Source organism: Pongo abelii, chromosome 6, assembly GCF_028885655.2.
Source record: "Pongo abelii isolate AG06213 chromosome 6, NHGRI_mPonAbe1-v2.0_pri, whole genome shotgun sequence".
Lineage (NCBI taxonomy): Eukaryota > Metazoa > Chordata > Mammalia > Primates > Hominidae > Pongo > Pongo abelii.
In genome coordinates, this window is record NC_071991.2 from 104,279,299 (window position 1) to 104,298,416 (window position 19,118).

Below are 19,118 nucleotides of genomic sequence, written 5' to 3' on the forward strand. Positions count from 1 at the left end.
GGCTTTGGTATCAGGATGATGCTGGCCTCATAAAATGAGTTAGGGAGGATTCCCTGTTTTTCTATTGATTGGAATAGTTTCAGAAGGAATGGTACCAGTTCCTCCTTGTACCTCTGGTAGAATTCGGCTGTGAATCCATCTGGTCCTGGACTCTTTTTGGTTGGTAAGCTATTGATTATTGCCACAATTTCAGCTCCTGTTATTGGTCTATTCAGAGATTCAACTTCTTCCTGGTTTAGTCTTGGGAGGCTGTATGTGTCAAGGAATTTATCCATTTCTTCTAGATTTTCTAGTTTATTTGCGTAGAGGTGATTGTAATATTCTCTGATGGTAGTTTGTATTTCTGTGGGATCGGTGGTGATATCCCCTTTATCATTTTTTATTGCATCTATTTGATTCTTCTCTCTTTTTTTCTTTATTAATCTTGCTAGCGGTCTATCAATTTTGTTGATCCTTTCAAAAAACCAGCTCTTGGATTCATTTATTTTTTGAAGGGTTTTTTGTGTCTCTATTTCCTTCAGTTCTGCTCTGATTTTAGTTATTTCTTGCCTTCTGCTACCTTTTGAATGTGTTTGCTCTTGCTTTTCTAGTTCTTTTAATTGTGATGTTAGGGTGTCAATTTTGGATCTTTCCTGCTTTCTCTTGTGGGCATTTAGTGCTATAAATTTCCCTCTACACACTGCTTTGAATGCATCCCAGAGATTCTGGTATGTTGTGTCTTGGTTCTCGTTGGTTTCAAAGAACATCTTTATTTCTGCCTTCATTTCGTTATGTACCCAGTAGTCATTCAGGAGCAGGTTGTTCAGTTTCTATGTAGTTGAGCGGTTTTGAGTGAGATTCTTAATCCTGAGTTCTAGCTTGATTGCACTGTGATCTGAGAGATAGTTTGTTATAATTTCTGTTCTTTTACATTTATTGAGGAGAGCTTTACTTCCAAGTATGTGGTCAATTTTGGAATAGGTGTGGCGTGGTGCTGAAAAAAATGTATATTCTGTTGATTTGGGGTGGAGAGTTCTGTTAGGTCTGCTTGGTGCAGAGCTGAGTTCAATTCCTGGGTATCCTTGTTGACTTTCTGTCTCGTTGATCTGTCTAATGTTGACAGTGGGGTGTTAAAGTCTCCCATTATTAATGTGTGGGAGTCTAAGTCTCTTTGTAGGTCACTCAGGACTTGCTTTATGAATCTGGGTGCTCCTGTATTGGGTGCATATATATTTAGGATAGTTAGCTCTTCTTGTTGAATTAATCCCTTTACCATTATGTAATGGCCTTCTTTGTCTCATTTGATCTTTGTTGGTTTAAAGTGTGTTTTATCAGAGACTAGGATTGCAACCCCTGCCTTTGTTTTCCATTTGCTTGGTAGATCTTCCTCCATCCTTTTATTTTGAGCCTATGTGTGTCTCTGCACGTGAGATGGGTTTCCTGAATACAGCACACTGATGGGTCTTGGGTCTTTATCCAATTTGCCAGTCTGTGTCTTTTAATTGGAGCATTTAGTCCATTTACATTTAAAGTTAATATTGCTATGTGTGAATTTGATCCTGTCATTATGATGTAAGCTGGTTATTTAGCTCGTTAGTTGATGCAGACTCTTCCTAGTCTCGATGGTCTTTACATTTTGGTATGATTTTGCAGTGGCTGGTACTGGTTGTGCCTTTCCATGTTTAGCGCTTCCTTCAGGAGCTCTTTTAGGGCAGGCCTGGTGGTGACAAAATCTCTCAGCATTTGCTTGTCTGTAAAGGATTTTATTTCTCCTTCACTTATGAAGCTTAGTTTGGCTGGATATGAAATTCTGGGTTGAAAATGCTTTTCTTTAAGAATGTTGAATATTGGCCCCCACTCTCTTCTGGCTTGTAGGGTTTCTGCCAAGAGATCCGCTGTTAGTCTGATGGGCTTCCCTTTGATGGTAACCCGACCTTTCTCTCTGGCTGCCCTTAACATTTTTTCCTTCATTTCAACTTTGGTGAATCTGACAATTATGTGTCTTGGAGTTGCTCTTCTCGAGGAGTATCTTTGTGGCGTTCTCTGTATTTCCTGAATCTGAATGTTGGCCTGCCTTGCTAGATTGGGGAAGTTCTCCTGGATAATATCCTGCAGAGTGTTTTCCAACTTGGTTCCATTCTCCCCGTCACTTTCAGGTACACCAATCAGACGTAGATTTGGTCTTTTCACATAGTCCCACATTTCTTGGAGGCTTTGCTCGTTTCTTTTTATTCTTTTTTCTCTAAACTTCCCTTCTCGCTTCATTTCATCTTCCAGGGCTGATACCCTTTCTTCCATTTGATCGCATCAGCTCCTGAGGCTTCTGCATTCTTCACGTAGTTCTCGAGCCTTGGTTTTCAGCTCCATCAGCTCCTTTAAGCACTTCTCTGTATTGGTTATTCTAGTTATACATTCTTCTAAATTTTTTTCAAAGTTTTCAACTTCTTTGCCTTTGGTTTGAATATCCTCCCGTAGCTCGGAGTAATTTGATCATCTGAAGCCTTCTTCTCTCAGCTCGTCAAAGTCATTCTCCGTCCAGCTTTGTTCCGCTGCTGGTGAGGAACTGCGTTCCTTTGGAGGAGGAGAGGTACTCTGCTTTTTAGAGTTTCCAGTTTTTCTGCTCTGTTTTTTCCCCATCTTTGTGGTTTTATCTACTTTTGGTCTTTGATGATGGTGATGTACAGATGGGTTTTTGGTGTGGATGTCCTTTCTGTTAGTTTTCCTTCTAACAGACAGGACCCTCAGCTGCAGGTCTGTTGGAGTACCTGGCAGGCCGTGTGAGGTGTCAGTCTGCCCCTGCTGGGGAGTGCCTCCCAGTTAGGCTGCTCGGGGATCAGGGGTCAGGGACCCACTTGAGGAGGCAGTCTGCCCGTTCTCAGATCTCCAGCTGCGTGCTGGGAGAACCACTGCTCTCCTCAAAGCTGTCAGACAGGGACATTTAAGTCTGCAGAGGTTACTGCTGTCTTTTTGTTTGTCTATGCCCTGCCCCCAGAGGTGGAGCCTACAGAGGCAGGCAGGCCTCCTTGAGCTGGGGTGGGCTCCACCCAGTTCAAGCTTCCTGGCTGCTTTGTTTACCTAAGCGAGCCTGGGCAATGGCGGGCGCCCCTCCCCCAGCCTCGCTGCTGACTTGCTGTTTGATCTTAGACTGCTGTGCTAGCAAATCAGGGAGACTCCGTGGGTGTAGGACCCTCTGAGCCAGGTGCGGGCTATACTCTCCTGGGGCACCGTTTCCTAAGCCCGTCTGGTGGGAGTGGCCTGATTTTCCAGGTGCCGTCTGTCACCCCTGGAAAGGGAACTCCCTGACCCCTTGCGCTTCCCGAGTGAGGCAATGCCTCGCCCCTGCTTCGGCTGGCGCACAGTGCGCTCACCCACTGACCTGCGCCCACTGTCTGGCACTCCCTAGTGAGATGAACACGGTACCTCAGATGGAAATGCAGAAATCACCCGTCTTCTGCGTCGCTCATGCTGGGAGCTGTAGACCGGAGCTGTTCCTATTCGGCCATCTTGGCTCCTCCCCTCTAATTTGTTTTACTTCCATTGAATTTACTGTTTTATTTTATTTTTTGAGACTGAGTCTTGCTTTGTCACCCAGACTGGAGTGCAGTGGCACGATCTTGGCTCATTGCAACATCCGTCTCCCAGGTTCAAGCCATTCTCTTGCCTCAGCCTCCCAAGTAGCTGGGATTACAGGCATGCACCACCACGCCTAGCTAATTTTTTGTATTTTTAGTAGAGATGGTGTTTCACTATTTTGGCCAGACTGGTCTCGAACTCCTGACCTCAGGTGATCTGCCCACGTTGGCCTTCCAAAGTTCGCGGCCTTTCTTCTTTCCTTTCCTTCCCTTCCCTTCCCCTTCCTTCCCTTCCTTCCTTCCTCACACAGTGACCTACCTTCCTTCCTTCCTTCCTTTCTTCTTTCCCTCCCTCCCTCCCCTCTCTCTCCCTTTTCTTTTCTTTCTCTTTCTTTCTTTTTCTTTCTTTCACACAAGGAACATATATTCATTTTACATAAAAGCAGAAAATACAAAATTAGGATTCCACCTCCTGGAAATAACTGTTACTGTTTGCTTTGTATATTTCTAGACATTTTTTAGTGCATGCACATAGATTTAAAAATAAAACTAAGGCAGAAATAGAATACTATATTTGCTATTTTATATATACTTTCAAAAAATATATCATTAAATCTTTGCAGATCAACAGACATAGGTTCTGTTCTCTTTTGCCCTCTCTATTAGGCCTTACTGAATCTGCCTATTATAAAAGAGTTATTGAGAAGATAATCTGGTCTCATTCTATGATTCTAACCTATCATGGCCATTTATTTTGCCAGTCAAAACTACTCTTTTTTTTTTTTTTTTAAAGAGAGACAGGGTCCCACTATGCTGCCCAGGCTGGCCTCTACCTCCTAGGCTCAAGAGATCCTCCCAAGTAGCTGGGATTATAAGCATGTGTCACACTGCCCAGCACTAGTCAGAACTTCTATATACTGTATTCTGCTAGTCAGAGCTTCTAACTACACTGGACACAAATTCAACTATATGTATTTAGGAATAAAATTAGAAGAGAAACAAACAACTGTTTAAACAGCACCCATGAGTCTATCCAACATTTTTCTTACAAGATAGGTGATAAGAAACTGCTACTGCTTTAGCCAGCCTTGACACAATAAATATGATTCTAGTGTTTAAAGAAAGGTGTGAAAGCCAATCACTTGATCTGATGCTCAAATTGAAAGTTTAAAATACTCTTTCAATTTTGGAGGAAAAGCTGGGCGGGCTAAACTTACTGAGATGGTATATTGGTTTCCAATATGGTTCCTAAATATAGCTATACTACTATACTCCATGGGTGACCTAAGAGATTTTCAGGGGTAATTTTAACTATACAGTTGGACCTCCATTTCTGCAAATTCTACATCCAAGGATTAAACCAACCATGGATTGAAAACCTATTTAGGCCTACAATGGTTGTGGCTGTAATGAAACATTTATTCACATTTTTTCTTATCATTCTCTACGCAATATAGTATAATAACTCTATGTATAGCATTTACATTGCATTAGGTATTATAGGTAACCTAGAGATGATGTGCATAGGTTATATGCAAATATTATGTCATTTTACATAAAAAACTTGAGCTTCCCAATGGGTCCTGGAACCAATCCCCTACAAATACCCAAGGGATGACTACACTCTGCCTTTTTTTTTTTTTTTTTTTTTGAGACGGAGTCTCGTTTTGTTGCCCAGGCTGGAGCGCAGTGGCGTGATCGCAGCTCACTGCTGCCTCTGTCTCCCGGGTTCAAGCGATTCTCCTGCCTCAGTCTCCTGAGTAGCTGGGATTACAAGCGAGCGCCACCATGCCCAGCTAATTTTTGTATTTTTAGTACAGACGGGGTTTTACCATGTTGATCAGGCTGGTCTCGAACTCCTGACCTAGTGATCCACTCTGCTTTTTCTTAACACATTGACTGAGAACCTATCCCAGCATAGGATTTATCTCCCCTGTAGTTTCTGAGCACCCAGGTTCCTTTTATGTCACATTTATGCAAGTGGTCCATCAATAAATGATACTGTCTGAGGTAATTACAGGTATATTATAACATCGATTAAAATACAATGACCACAGCATGATTATCTTCTAGCTTCTCATCATCCTACTTAGTGTTACACTTTAAAATTGACTCCAGCAAGAGCCAGAAGTGTTCAACTAAGGGTGAAAAATTGACTTCTTCAGTTAAAAGTCTTGCAAAGTCTTTTAAGGTATACAAATAAATTACAAATATTTAGAGACTTGGTATATACTTAATTTATAATTTAAAATAAAAGTAAACAATAAAATTTAAAATAAAAATAAAATTAAGATGCCAACTAACAGGTCAAATTAAACAAACATACTCATAATCTGGCTTTTTTGGTATGAATATATCTTGTGCATCATCTTCCATGTGTTGTAGGTCAACATAGAGGTCTGTAGTTCCACTTGCATTAAAATTCCCTTGGATATTCTGACTGTATTGTTGAAGACGCTTCCATAAGTCATTATAAAGACGTAATAATTTGGGGTATTCTCCTTCAAATGCCTGCTTCAAAAACATAGAAGCTGCCAAGCAAAACAAGAACATGAATTAGAAAAATAATAAAATGTAGTAAATGTTTCTTTTGCATATGAAGTGGGTTCCAAATAAACCACACTACAGGGCAAACCAAAGATGTGTTCTAATGAGGCCTTTTATAACAATGCTAATAATAATAATTTTCCAATTGACTATTCACTGCATTTGATGTGCAGGTCATATTTTGAAACCTAATCTATATTAAAAAAAAAAAAAAAGAAAAGCCCACAATTGTAGTTGAAGATTTCAATTCCCTTTTTCAAGAATCAAGAAAATAAGTACACAGAAAATCGGGACAGAAAACTGGACAGCGCTAACACCCAACTGACTTAATTTACATTCACACAATACTTCACGCAAAACAGCAAACACAAATTCTTTTCAAGTGCACATGGAGTATTTACCAAGATCAACAATATTTGGTTCCATTAAACCAGTCTCAATATATCGAAAAGGCTTCAAGCCATACAAAGCTTGTTCTCTAACCAAAATAGTTTTAGATTAGAAATCAGTAACAAAAAGATACCTGAAAAGAATCCTCAAATATTTTTTTTTTATTACTATACTTTAAGTTTTAGGGTACATGTGCACAATGTGCAGGTTAGTTACATATGTATACATGTGCCATGCTGGTGTGCTACACCCATTAACTTGCCATTTAGCATTAGGTATATCTCCTAATGCTATCCCTACCCCCTCCCCCAACCCCACAACAGTCCCCAGAGTGTGCTGTTCCCCTTCCTGTGTCCATGTGTTCTCATTGTTCAATTCCCATCTATGAGTGAGAACATGTGGTGTTTCATTTTTTTGTCCTTGCGATAGTTTACTGAGAATGATGATTTCCAATTTCATCCATGTCCCTACAAAGGACATGAACTCATCATTTTTTATGGCTGCATAGTATTCCATGGTGTATATGTGCCACATTTTCTTAATCCGGTCTATCATTGTTGGACATTTGGGTTGGTTCCAAGTCTTTGCTATTGTGAATAGTGCCACAATAAACATACGTGTGCATGTGTCTTTATAGCAGCATGATTTATAGTCCTTTGGGTATATACCCAGTAATGGGATGGCTGGGTCAAATGGTATTTCTAGTTCTAGATCCCTGAGGAATCGCCACACTGACTTCCACAATGGTTGAACTAGTTTACAGTCCCACCGACAGTGTAAAAGTGTTCCTATTTCTCCACATCCTCTCCAGCACCTGTTGTTTCCTGACTTTGTAATGATCGCCATTCTCACTGGTGTGAGATGGTATCTCATTGTGGTTTCGATTTGCATTTCTCTGATGGCCAGTGATGATGAGCATTTTTTCATGTGTCTTTTGGCTGCATAAATGTCTTCTTTTGAGATGTGTCTGTTCATATCCTTTGCCCACTTTTTGATGGGGCTGTTGGTTTTTTTCTTGTAAATTTATTTGAGTTCATTGTAGATTCTGGATATTAGCCCTTTGTCAGATAAGTAGGTTGTGAAAATTTTCTCCCATTTTGTAGGTTGCCTGTTCACTCTGATGGTAGTTTCTTTTGCTGTGCAAAAGCTCTTTAGTTTAATTAGATCCCATTTGTCAATTTTGGCTTTTGTTGCCATTGCTTTTGGTGTTTTAGACATGAAGTCCTTGCCCATGCCTATGTCCTGAATGGTAATGCATAGGTTTTCTTCTAGGGTTTTTATCTGGAACTACAAAATGCTTCTAAATAACCCATGGATCAAAAAAGAAATCAAAAGGGAAATTAGAAGTATTCTGAACTGAACGAAAATTATAACACAACATATCAAAATTTGTGGGATGTCACCAAAGGAGTACTTGGGGGAAATTTATGCAAATATTTACATTTGAAAAGAAGAAAAGTTTCAAATCAATGACCTAAACTTCCATTTTAAGAATATGGAAAAAGAAAGGCAAATAAAAACCAAAGTAAACAGAAGATATAAAATAATAAAGCTCTGAGAACAGATATCAATGAACCAGAAAATGAAAACAAGAAATATTGAAACCAAAAACTGGTTCTTTGAAAAGATAAGTAAAATTGACAAACTTCTAGCCAGATGGATTAGGAAAAAAGAGTAGAAACAAATTACCCATATTAAGAATAACAGAGATGATCTCATTACATATTACAAAATATTCTGCAGATACTGAAAGGGTAATAAAGGAATTATGAACAACTTTATGTGAATAAATTTGAAAACTTCCAGGAAATACACAATTTCCTTGAAAGAAACAAACTAACAAAGCTCACTCAAGAAGCAATAGATAGACTGAATAGCACTATACCTGTTGATTCTTTTAATTAAAAATCTTTCCACAAAGAAAAACTGCAGGCTTAGATGACTTTAGTGGTGAATTTTATAAAGCAATTTAAGAGAGAAATAAAAGCAATTCTATACCAATTCCCAATTCATTCTGAGGCCAGCACTGCCCTGATATAAAAACCAGATATTAAAGAAAAATAAAAACTACAAAACAATATTCCTTATGAAGATAGGTGCAAGAATTATAACCAAAATGTCATCAAATCTAGTCAAACAATATATAAAAAGTATAATACATCATGACCAAGGAGATCTATGTCAGAAATTTATAGTTGGCATATATATATATGTACATATATATGTGTGTGTGTATATATATACACATATATCTGGAATTACATATATATATATATATATATATATAGATATAGATATAGATATATAGATATAGTCCCACTATATTGCCCAGGCTGTTCTTTAACTCCTAGGCTCAAGCAATCTTCCCGTCTTGGCCTCCCAAAGTGTTGGGATTACAGACATGAGCCAACATACCTGGTCAGCTTAATGTTTGAAAATCAATCAATGTGATTCATATTTTAACAAACTTAAAAGAAAAAGCGTATGCTCCTTTCAATAGATGAAGAAAAAGCATTTGAAAAAAATCTAACATTCACTCCTACTAAAAACTCTCAGTCAACTAGGAACAGAAAGGAACACACCCTTAACCTAATAAAAGGCATCTAGAAAAACTACGGCTAATATAATACTTAAGAAAATAAGTAATACTTTTGCTCAAAAATCAGCAACAAGACAACAATGTTAGCTTTCCCCACTTCTAATATCCTAGAGGTACTGGCCAGTGTAATGAGGCCTAAGTAAATAAGTAAATAAATAAGACATTCAGATTGGAAAGGCACACAGTCTTTTTAGACAGACAATATGCAAGCATCTATATGGAAAATCTGATGGAATCTATGAGAAAATATACTAGAGTTAACATAATAACTGAATTTAGCAAAGTTGCAGGATATAAGATTAATGTGCAAAACTCAGTCATATGTCTGTATACTAGCAATGAACAATCAGAAGTTGAAATTTTAAAAGAATACAATTTAGAATAGCACTAAAAATATGAAATACTTACATATATCTGACAAAATGGGAAATAGCTGCACACTGAAAACTACAAAAACAATGCTGAGATGAAGAAGACCTACATAAATGGAAAGAGAGAACATTCATAGTTCCAAGATATTGTTAAATGTAAATTATCCCTAAATTAATCTATATATTAAATGTAATCTAATTTAAAATCAATGCAGGATTTCTTTTAGTAGAAATTGAAACAATGATCCAAAAATCATATGAAAATGCAAAGAACCCAGAATAGTCAGGGCAACAAAAACAACAACGTTGGAGTACTAATACAACCTGATTTCAAGATATATAAAACTATAATAATCAATACACTGGTACTGGGGTAAAGACAGACACATAGATTAATGGTGCAGAATAGAGAGTACAAAAATAGACCCACACGTATCTGAGAGACTGAATTTTGACAAAGGTGCAAACACAATTTAGTAGACACAGGGTAGAGTTCAACAAATGATACTGTAACAATTGAATAGCCATATGCAAAAATATCCTCTTTAACCCACACTCTGTACCTTATACAAAAATTAACTCAAAAAAGATTAAATTTTCTAAAAGAAAACATCTGAGGGACCTTTTCTGTCCTTGAGTTAGACATGATATGAAACCAAAAGTATGGTCCGCAAAAGAAATTGATAAACTGGACAACATCTAAATTAAAAGTATCTGCTCTTCAAAAAAATATGGCTAAGATAATGAAAATACATGCCCCAGAAAGGGAAAATCAATTTCACATATATCTGATGAAGCACTTTTATCTAAAACACATAAAGAACTCTCAAGTCTCCATAATAAGAAAATAGCCTAACTTCAAAAATGGGAACTTTATCAAAGAAGGTATATAAATGGCAAATAAACACATGAAAAAAATACTCAACCTCTTTAGTCAACAGGGAAATGCAAATTAAAACCACAACGAGATACAACTATATAACTGTTCAAATGACTAGAATTAAAAAGAGTGACCATACCACAGCCAAACACAGTGGCTTGTGTAGTGAAATAGTACTTTGGGAGGCTGAGGTGGGTGGATCACCTGAGGTCAGGAGTTTGAGACTAGCCTGGCCAACATGGTGAAACTCCATCTCTACTAAAAATACAAAAATTAGCCGGGTGTGGCAGTGCACACTTGTAATTCCAGCTATTCGGGAGGGTGAGGCACGAAAATTGCTTGAATCCAGGAGGCGGAGGTTGCACAGTAAGCCAAGATCGTGCCACTGCACTCCAGCCTGGGCAACATAGTGAGACTCTGCCTCAAAAAAAAAAAAAATGACCATATCAAATATTGGCAGGGATAAACAAACTAGAACTCTTGTATAGCTTGTGGAGATAAAAAATTGTATACTCATTTTGCAAAAGAATTTAGCATTTCATTAAAATGTTAACTATATACCTAACATATTGTTAAATAATTCTGCTTCTAGATATTTATCCAATAAAAATAACGGTATATATCTATATAAGGAATTGTACCTGAACATTCACAGTATCTTTATTTGTAGTAGCAAAAACTGGAAACAATCCAATGTCCATCAACAGGCCAATGCATAAACAAACTAATATATCCATGCAATGGAATACTATGCAACAACAAAAACATACTACAATATAGTTGAATCTCAATAAAATCATGCCGCATGAAAGAAGCCAAACAAATAAGAATATATAATATATGCTAAATCATTCAATTTGTACAAAATTCTGGGAGCTACAAACTACCATATAGTAACAAAAAGCAGATCAGTGTTTGCCTGGGGATGGGGGAGGGAGATAGTGGAGAGAGTAATTACAAAGCTGTACAAGGAAACTTTTGGGAGTGATGAATATGTTCACTGATTGATTATTGTGATGATTTCAGGGGTATACTCATAGGTCAAAACATATCAGATTGTATACTTTCAAGACGTGTTGTTTATTGTATGCCAGCTATACCTCAGTAAAGCTATTTAAGAGAAATTATCTCAGAGAAAACTTCTTTGGCCTCCCTCTTCCCTGATAAAGCAGCAATGCACCATGGGCCTCAAGTAACACTATATGTTCTTTCACGGCATGCCAATAATGCAAGGCCCTGGGTTTGCTCTTGTATTTGGCAAGAAATCTTGAGAGAGATGGTAACATCATCCTGCAGACAGACAGCAGACTCATTTACTATTCACTACAAAAGTGGTAGTTTCTTCAAGTTCAAAGTTCCTTACCTGCCATGTAATCTCTCTGTACACGCACCATCCACATGGGCCCATGTCATATCACCCTATAATATTTGGAGGCATGTGAAACTAAAAAACAATATGCTAATGCTCATGATTCTTGCTGTGTTGTAATAAAGTTCTAAACATATTTGTTTGAAGTATGTTTCTCCTACTTGGCTGTTAACTCCACGAAGGCAAGGACAATGCCTCTTTTCTTCAAAGCACATTTGGTACCTAGCACAGTGCCTGTAATAGCAGAAGTAAATATTTCTTAAATAACAGAATGAAGTTTTTTTTTTTTTCTTTTTTTTCTTAGAGACGAGGTCTCACTTTGTTGCCCAGGCTGGTCTCAAACGATCCTCCCACCTCAGCCACCAAAGTGTTGAGATTACATGTGTGAGCTATCATGCCCAACTGAATATGTTTTTTTTTTTTTTAGGGGACAGTATCATTTTCACAAAAATCTTATCTATACAGAACAAATTACTATTGAGGGTTTAAGCCAAACTTTGTCAATATTATCTCAGCAAATGTGATTGATTAACTGTAAGTTACTTAAGTCAGTTATATTTAAAGCTTACAAACAAGTATTATATATTTAAATCTTGAAGCTAAGTTGTTCTGTTTGTTTGTTTTTTGTTTTTAGAGACAAGGTCTCAGTCTGTCACCCAGGCTGGAGAACAGTGGCACAGTCACGGCTCACTGTAGCCTTGACCTCATGGGCTTAAGCAATCCTACCTCAGCCTTCCAAGTAGCTGGGACCACTATGCACCACTACACCCAGCTAATTTTATTTACTTTTTAATTTTTGTAGAGATGGGGTCTCCCTATGTTGCTCAAATTCCTAGGCTGGTCTCAAACTCCTAGGCTCAAGGAATCCTCCCACCTCAGTCTCCCAAAGCACTGGGATTACAGGAATGAGCCACCACACCCAGCCAAAGGTAAGTTCTACTATAATTTATTTGATATGTAGTTATAAAGTGTTCATATTACCGATACAATTTTAATTATTTGATGAAAATTTATAGTACACCTACTGTACATTCTGATAATCAAATAATTTATACAAGGAAAATTACAGGTTAATTCCCAGTTATCTGGGAATGTATTATTCAGATTATTGCCTTGTGCAAACTTGTTTTTTTTTAATTAATCACTAGTGATTACAACACAGGCACAAATGTAGATATTAAACTCACATTAAACAACCTAATGACTATTAAAAAATATTTTATAATTTAGAAGATAATTCTATGTATGGTACTCCTACCAGGTAATAATAGGTCTGGGGAAAACTCTGATTAACAAAGTCTGCCTTTGATTTTATTCCCCTATCTTTGTCTTCTTGAATTCACTGCAATAAGAACCCCTACAGCTTCCAAAATGTGTAGGGACAGACCCATCCAAAACCTTGAGCTAATTCACATGAAGATTAAAGGATATAAATAGTCTATGTGCTCAATTTCTCTCTTCCCATCTTCTCTATTCCAGTACCTTCTTCTACTTTCTTCCCTAGCCCTGAACACTGTAAGAAGTTACTAGTTTGTATTGACTGTCCTTCCCCTTTAAAATGTGAGTTAAATGAAAGCAGGGTTATTATTTGACTTATTTTCCTGTGTGTTTCTTTTACCTAGATTTAACACTTAGCATTCAATTACTGAATGAACAAATGAATTGAAAGTAGAATGAAAAGGGGGTCTAGGTTTGGAGTTCTGTCATTTCCCCCTTGGAGTTATATCAGCCTTGTCTTAATCTTCTTACTACCCCTACATCCCTGGTTTAAGGCTTCACAGGACAGCTCTAATGTATCCTTTATCCTAGAGTTGGAGCAATCTTAGGTCTTGTCTTAGTCTTGACTAGCTGTATCTAAATCTCAGCCTGTATGATGCTGCTTCTCCTGTATCTCCCTATAAAAGGACCAAAGACCTCCCGTCTAGGAAACTGGCTGGGGTCTGACCAAGAAAAGGCAGTACTCCTTAAAACTCTGCCAACCTTCAGATGCCCAAATACTGGGCAGTGCCAAATATACCTGGAAGGATTTAAGCATTCCTCCATTCAACAAATATCTGCTGACCACTTACTACATGCCAAATACTGTTGTAAAAGCTGGATATGCAATGGTAAACAAAATAAGCAAGTTCCTTTCCATATAGAGATTATACTTGAGTGAAGAAGGACAATAAACAAGTCATTATGTAACATAATGTCAGGAAGTGCTAAGTGCCTTGAAGAAAAATAAAGCAAGGTTAGAGAAGAGACAGATAGGATGTGCTATTTTATATATTTATCTGGGAGGACCTCTCTGAATGAAGCAAGGATATGCTCCATCTGGATATTCAGGGAAAGAGCAATTCAGAGAGAAGAAACAGCAAATGCAAAGGACATGGAATAGATTATCCTAGTAGAGGTTGCTGGTCATATTTTAAGAGAACTGCCTGTTGTTTGGAGGATTTGGCCTGAAACAGTCAGCCTTCATAGCTTAATTAAGTGCCGCCTTTGTGAGCAGGCTGCTACCCATTTCTTGCTCATTCCTTTTCCTAACTGGCCCAGTTCTCAATCAACTGCCAGGCCTTCACCTATATCACCCAGATTATGAAAGCAAAGGAAGCCAGTAATCTATTGCCTTTAGGATGTCTTGAATATTTTATGTTTCATAAATGTACTAGTTATCTATTGTCATGTAACAACTTTCCATAAACATTAACTGCTTATTTTAAAAACATACATATATTATATCATAATTTCTTTGGCTTAGGAATCCTGGCATGGCTTAGTTTGGTCCTCTGCTTCAGGACCTCTCACAAGGCTGTCATCAAGGTATCAACCATGGGTGGAGTCTCATCTGAAGAGTCAACTGGGGAAGGATCTGCTTCCAAGCTCTTGTGCTTGTTAGCAGGATTCAGTTCCTTGTGAGCTGAGAGCCTCAGTTTCTAGCTTGCTGTTAGCTGGAAGCTGACCTTGGCTCCTGCCAAGTGGAATGGTATGACAGCTGCTTGTATCGTCAAAATGTGCAAGCCAAGAAGGCAATAGAGAGAGAGCCTGAGAGCAAAATGGAGGTTAAAACCTTATGCAACCTAATCACAGGAGGGATACCCACTTTGTATGTACAAGTTAGAAGCAAGTTCTGCCTATACTTAAGAAGAAAAGATTACAAAAGTGTGCAAATACTAGTAGACAGATGTCACTGAAGGTGATCTTAGAATCTGTCTGCCACAATAAAATATATCATATTTCATTCACATTAATGGGAATTATATAAAAGTCAAATACTAAAGGCCATACAGCAAACTTGCAAACACCTACTTTTCAAATACTTATATACTGTAAAGCATATTAGTCCTTCCTAATACAAAACAATGACAAAACAAAATCAGTTTTACATAAAAAATATAATTGTCTAGAGTATTATTGGAAAAAAATGCCCAAATACGCTAAAAATAGTTCAGACATAAAATAAGAGTAGCAGAACAAAACACAGCTAAGTCATTTGCCCCAAGTTAATGAGTTTTTCATCATTCTTTCTGCTTTCGCCACTGAAGTGGGTAATAATTTTTAGAAGCAAATAAACATTTATATGAACTAAAACTAATTGTAAATAAATGTAATTTTCTTTAATTATAGTTCAGAAAAACTCAAGCCAGAATAGAAATAAAACAGACCTTTGTAAAACTCAGAGAAATCTCATTTAAGATTAACAGATATTAAAATGCAAGTTTTATATACAAACTATTAGGATGGAATGAATGAAAATATCTGGCTATAGCCCTAAGAGATTTCTCACATTTTGGTTTTCTATGGTTTCTCCTCCTCATAATGGCAGCAACACAAAGTTATGGAATCCAATACCAACTAGGTACGCATTCTGTACTGCAATCCTTTCTTTTTTAACGGGGATATAAAGCATACACAATCTCTTCCAAACGTCTAACTCTGTAAGCCTCAATCCACTGGTGATATGAAAATGGCCATCTTTCCTATCTCACAGAAAAATAAAGGCTTCTAGGAAAGAAACTCTTCAATTTTCTACCTTCTTCCCGTCTATTTCTAGTCTTCAACTTTGACAGGAACACATGTCCAAGACCTATTCCTCAATTTCTGTTCTCTGTTTCATCCCAACTCATCTCCTCCAAGATTATTTGTTTCTTTTGTATTTTTAGCATCCCACTTTCTACTGGCTTCCTCTTAGGATCAATAAAAGATGCCTGAACATGCTCTCTCATGATATAAAAAAGTACAAACAAGATGCCAAAACACTCCACCTTAACTCTATAAACTATTCATTTGCAGCCACTGTCCTGTTGCTCCTTGTAGTAACAGTCTGCACACATTTGCTTGCCTCTACCAGACTGTAGCCAGACTTTCAACTGCCACAACACCACTGAAATTATTCTGGTGAAAATCACACTATCATTCCAACTGCCAACAACAGTGGGCATTTTTCTGATCTTTCATTTGATTTCTGTTGATCACTCTCTCCTTTGAAAAATACTGTCCATGACCCCATTCTTTCCTGTATTTTCTACTTCTCTAAATTTTTCTTCTTATTCTTCTGTGCTGACTTCCTTCCTCTGCCTTAAGTGCTTTCCTTAAAATTCTGAAAACACTGTTTTTATAGGTTTCAAACATATAATGTAGAGAGAATAGTATAATGAACCTCTGTGTATCCATCACTTAGTTTCAGCATTTGTCAACTCACTCTTGTTTTTATCTATATCCCGGCCAATGCCCCTCCATCACTACCAGTTATTTTGGAGCCAATAGCATTCTATCATTTCACTCATAATCACAAGTATATCTAATAGTAGGAACTATTTTCTTTATATAGCCACAGGAGGTCATTATTCTAAGTGAAGTAACTCAGGAATGGAAAATCAAATATTGTATGTTCTCACTGATAAGTGGGAGCTAAGCTATATGAATGCAAAGACATAAGAATGATATAATGGACTTTAGGGACATGATGGGGGAGAAGGGTGGGAGTGGGGTGAGGAATAGAAGACTACATATTGGGTACAGTGTACACTGCTTGGGTGATGGGTGTACAAAAATCTCTGAAACCACCACTAAAACACTTATTCATGTAACCAAAAACCACCTGAACCCTACAAATTATTGAAATAAAAATAAAAATTACACAAAAATACATAGCCACAGTTCTCTTATACTTTACAAAATTAACAATCAGTGGTGACATCTGCCTGATTGAGTTAGGAATTTTTTTAATGCTTTGTTTGATTTAGGATCCATAAATAGTTCACCTATTATAACTAGTTGATGTATCATCAACCTAATCTGTAGTTCTCTCATTTTATTCTTTTTCATTATTTGTCTAAGAAACTGGGACATTTGTCCTACAGAGTTTTCCATAGCCTAGATTTTGCAGATTCCATCCTCTGGTCCTGTATTTCCTGTAAATCATCAGTTGAATCTAAAACTGTGTTTTTCACCTTGACTGCATCTTGAAATAACTGAGGAGCTTTTAAAATTCCTTATGTTTGGGTCTTACTCTTAGAGACTCTAATGTAATTGCAGCCCAGGCTTTGGGATTTTTAAACAGTGTCCAAGTGATTCTAAAGAGCAACCAAGTTGAAAACCACTGATATAGGTAAGAATTTGATCAGATTCCAGGTTTTATCATTTCTAACAAGACTACTGCATATGTAGTGAGTGAATTTTTTGAAGTGTTTGCCTTTTGAAATAAAATTAGCAGCCACTAATAATCATCCTTAGGTCTGCTAATTCAATGAAGACTGCAAAATGAAGAGATTCCAACATTCATTCTGCATTTATTAGAGGCAATACTTAAATAAATAGAAATTTCTCTCATGAATTATTTGGTTTCTCTGAGGTATCATTTGTTTAGGAAAGACAGAAAAACATGCTTGATCGTTTTCCTTTTATTTACCGGTTTTCAAAGTTCCATACCATCATTAATGGTAACCAACCATTACCAATAAAAAAAGTATTTCTTTATTTGTATCATTATGAATGTACGGTGGATTTAGACAATCCCTTGCAATTGTTATCTTCATTGTATACTAAAATTATTCCATCTTTGGTAGATGGTCTATTCAAAGTGTTTTCTAAGCCCTTTCAATACAACCCCAGTAGTCTCTGATATCTCCTTGGCTTTCTAATGTAAAGGATTACAGAATTATTCTGTACATTTCCTGCCCCAGACCTGGAATCAGCCATTTCCTCATGGAATTATGGTTTTTTAAAATGGGAAATCATGTGGAAAGACCACAACATAAGTGATAAAGGGGTTCAGTACTACTGAATGACAATTATTTCTAGGCCTTTTCGGTGGTCAGAGCTATGAAATATATATAAATCAAATATTTTTTAAAGAAAAAAATACATCATCAGTTCACTTTGATCTCATTCACTTTGCATCTTCATTCTCTCATGCTGAAAATGCTGACTATCATATCAATATGATTATTCATTTACTTTATCCCACACTACACACACAACAGTCTGAAAATAACAAGTCTCCTTTAGCATGTAAGTCCATTTTTAAAAATAAAGATTATTTTGATTTTTACAGTTCGTTTTCTCTTCAGAGTTCCTTCAAATTAATAAAGACTTTAAATATTTAACACTTTAGGGATCCATCTCAACAGAATGTCTGTTATTTACTGAGCACTGTGTTCTCTGATAGGACTATAGCATGGAACAGAGGTAGGCAGAAGCTTTTTGCAGAGCCCAGTGGGAGACACAGATAAGCTAGTAGGTATAGTAGTAATGCTGCCATCAGTATCTTGATTACTGAAAAGAGTTCATGGGTTTTGGGGGCAGTTTTTGTTGTCCTTTAAGGGTATCCCAGTAGGAATACAAGAAACAAATTACTGAGTTTAAAAGTAAAGGCATCAAATAAGCAGAAAGTCAAATGAAAGAGTTGGCTTTGTGTGGTTGTGTCACACATCTACATTCACTTATTTAATTTTACTTTGTAATTTTAGGAATTTTTTCATTTTCATTTTGTTTTATAAATGTGTAAAATACTTATATGGCTTCAAACTTAAATCTACACAAAAAAGTATATTCGTATATTCACAGAAGTCTAGCTTTTATCACTGTTCCTGCCAATGTATTCTTCATACCCAACCCCCTCTCTCCCTAGGACTGGCAACCATTTTTCTGGATTTTATAGTTTATCCTTCAGTTTTTTAAAAATATAAGGAAAATGTATATTTATGTCACCTCTTTCTTAGGTAAACAAAAGTGTACTATACACATATTTAGCCATTGATTTTTAACTTAACAATCTTGATGACCTCTCCAAAGTAGTATGTAAAGATATTCCTCATTCCTTTTTTTCTCCTCATTTCTTTTTATAGCTGCATGTGCCACTCTCCCAAGCTATAGTTAATATCATGTGATTAACTTCCCCAATGATACCAGTTAGACTTGGGATGTT

General features: G+C 37.0%; 1 protein-coding gene and 1 long non-coding RNA gene across 3 annotated transcripts in view; one reads left to right on the forward strand and one right to left on the reverse strand.

Annotated features, from left to right (window-relative positions):
• The window catches only part of LOC129060678 (uncharacterized), a 90,804-nt gene extending 75,812 nt beyond the window's left edge, over positions 1–14,992 (forward strand). Inside the window, exons 4-5 of the long non-coding RNA XR_008527582.2 lie at positions 12,510–12,636; positions 14,451–14,992. This is a non-coding gene — a long non-coding RNA (uncharacterized LOC129060678). The remainder of the gene's footprint in view (positions 1–12,509; positions 12,637–14,450) is intronic.
• The window catches only part of COG5 (component of oligomeric golgi complex 5), a 377,278-nt gene that overhangs the window by 95,265 nt on the left and 262,895 nt on the right, over positions 1–19,118 (reverse strand). For both annotated transcript variants that reach the window (XM_024250412.3, XM_054560623.2), the window contains exon 12: positions 5,878–6,082. In XM_024250412.3, coding sequence (XP_024106180.1) covers positions 5,878–6,082 — 205 coding nt within the window. The remainder of the gene's footprint in view (positions 1–5,877; positions 6,083–19,118) is intronic.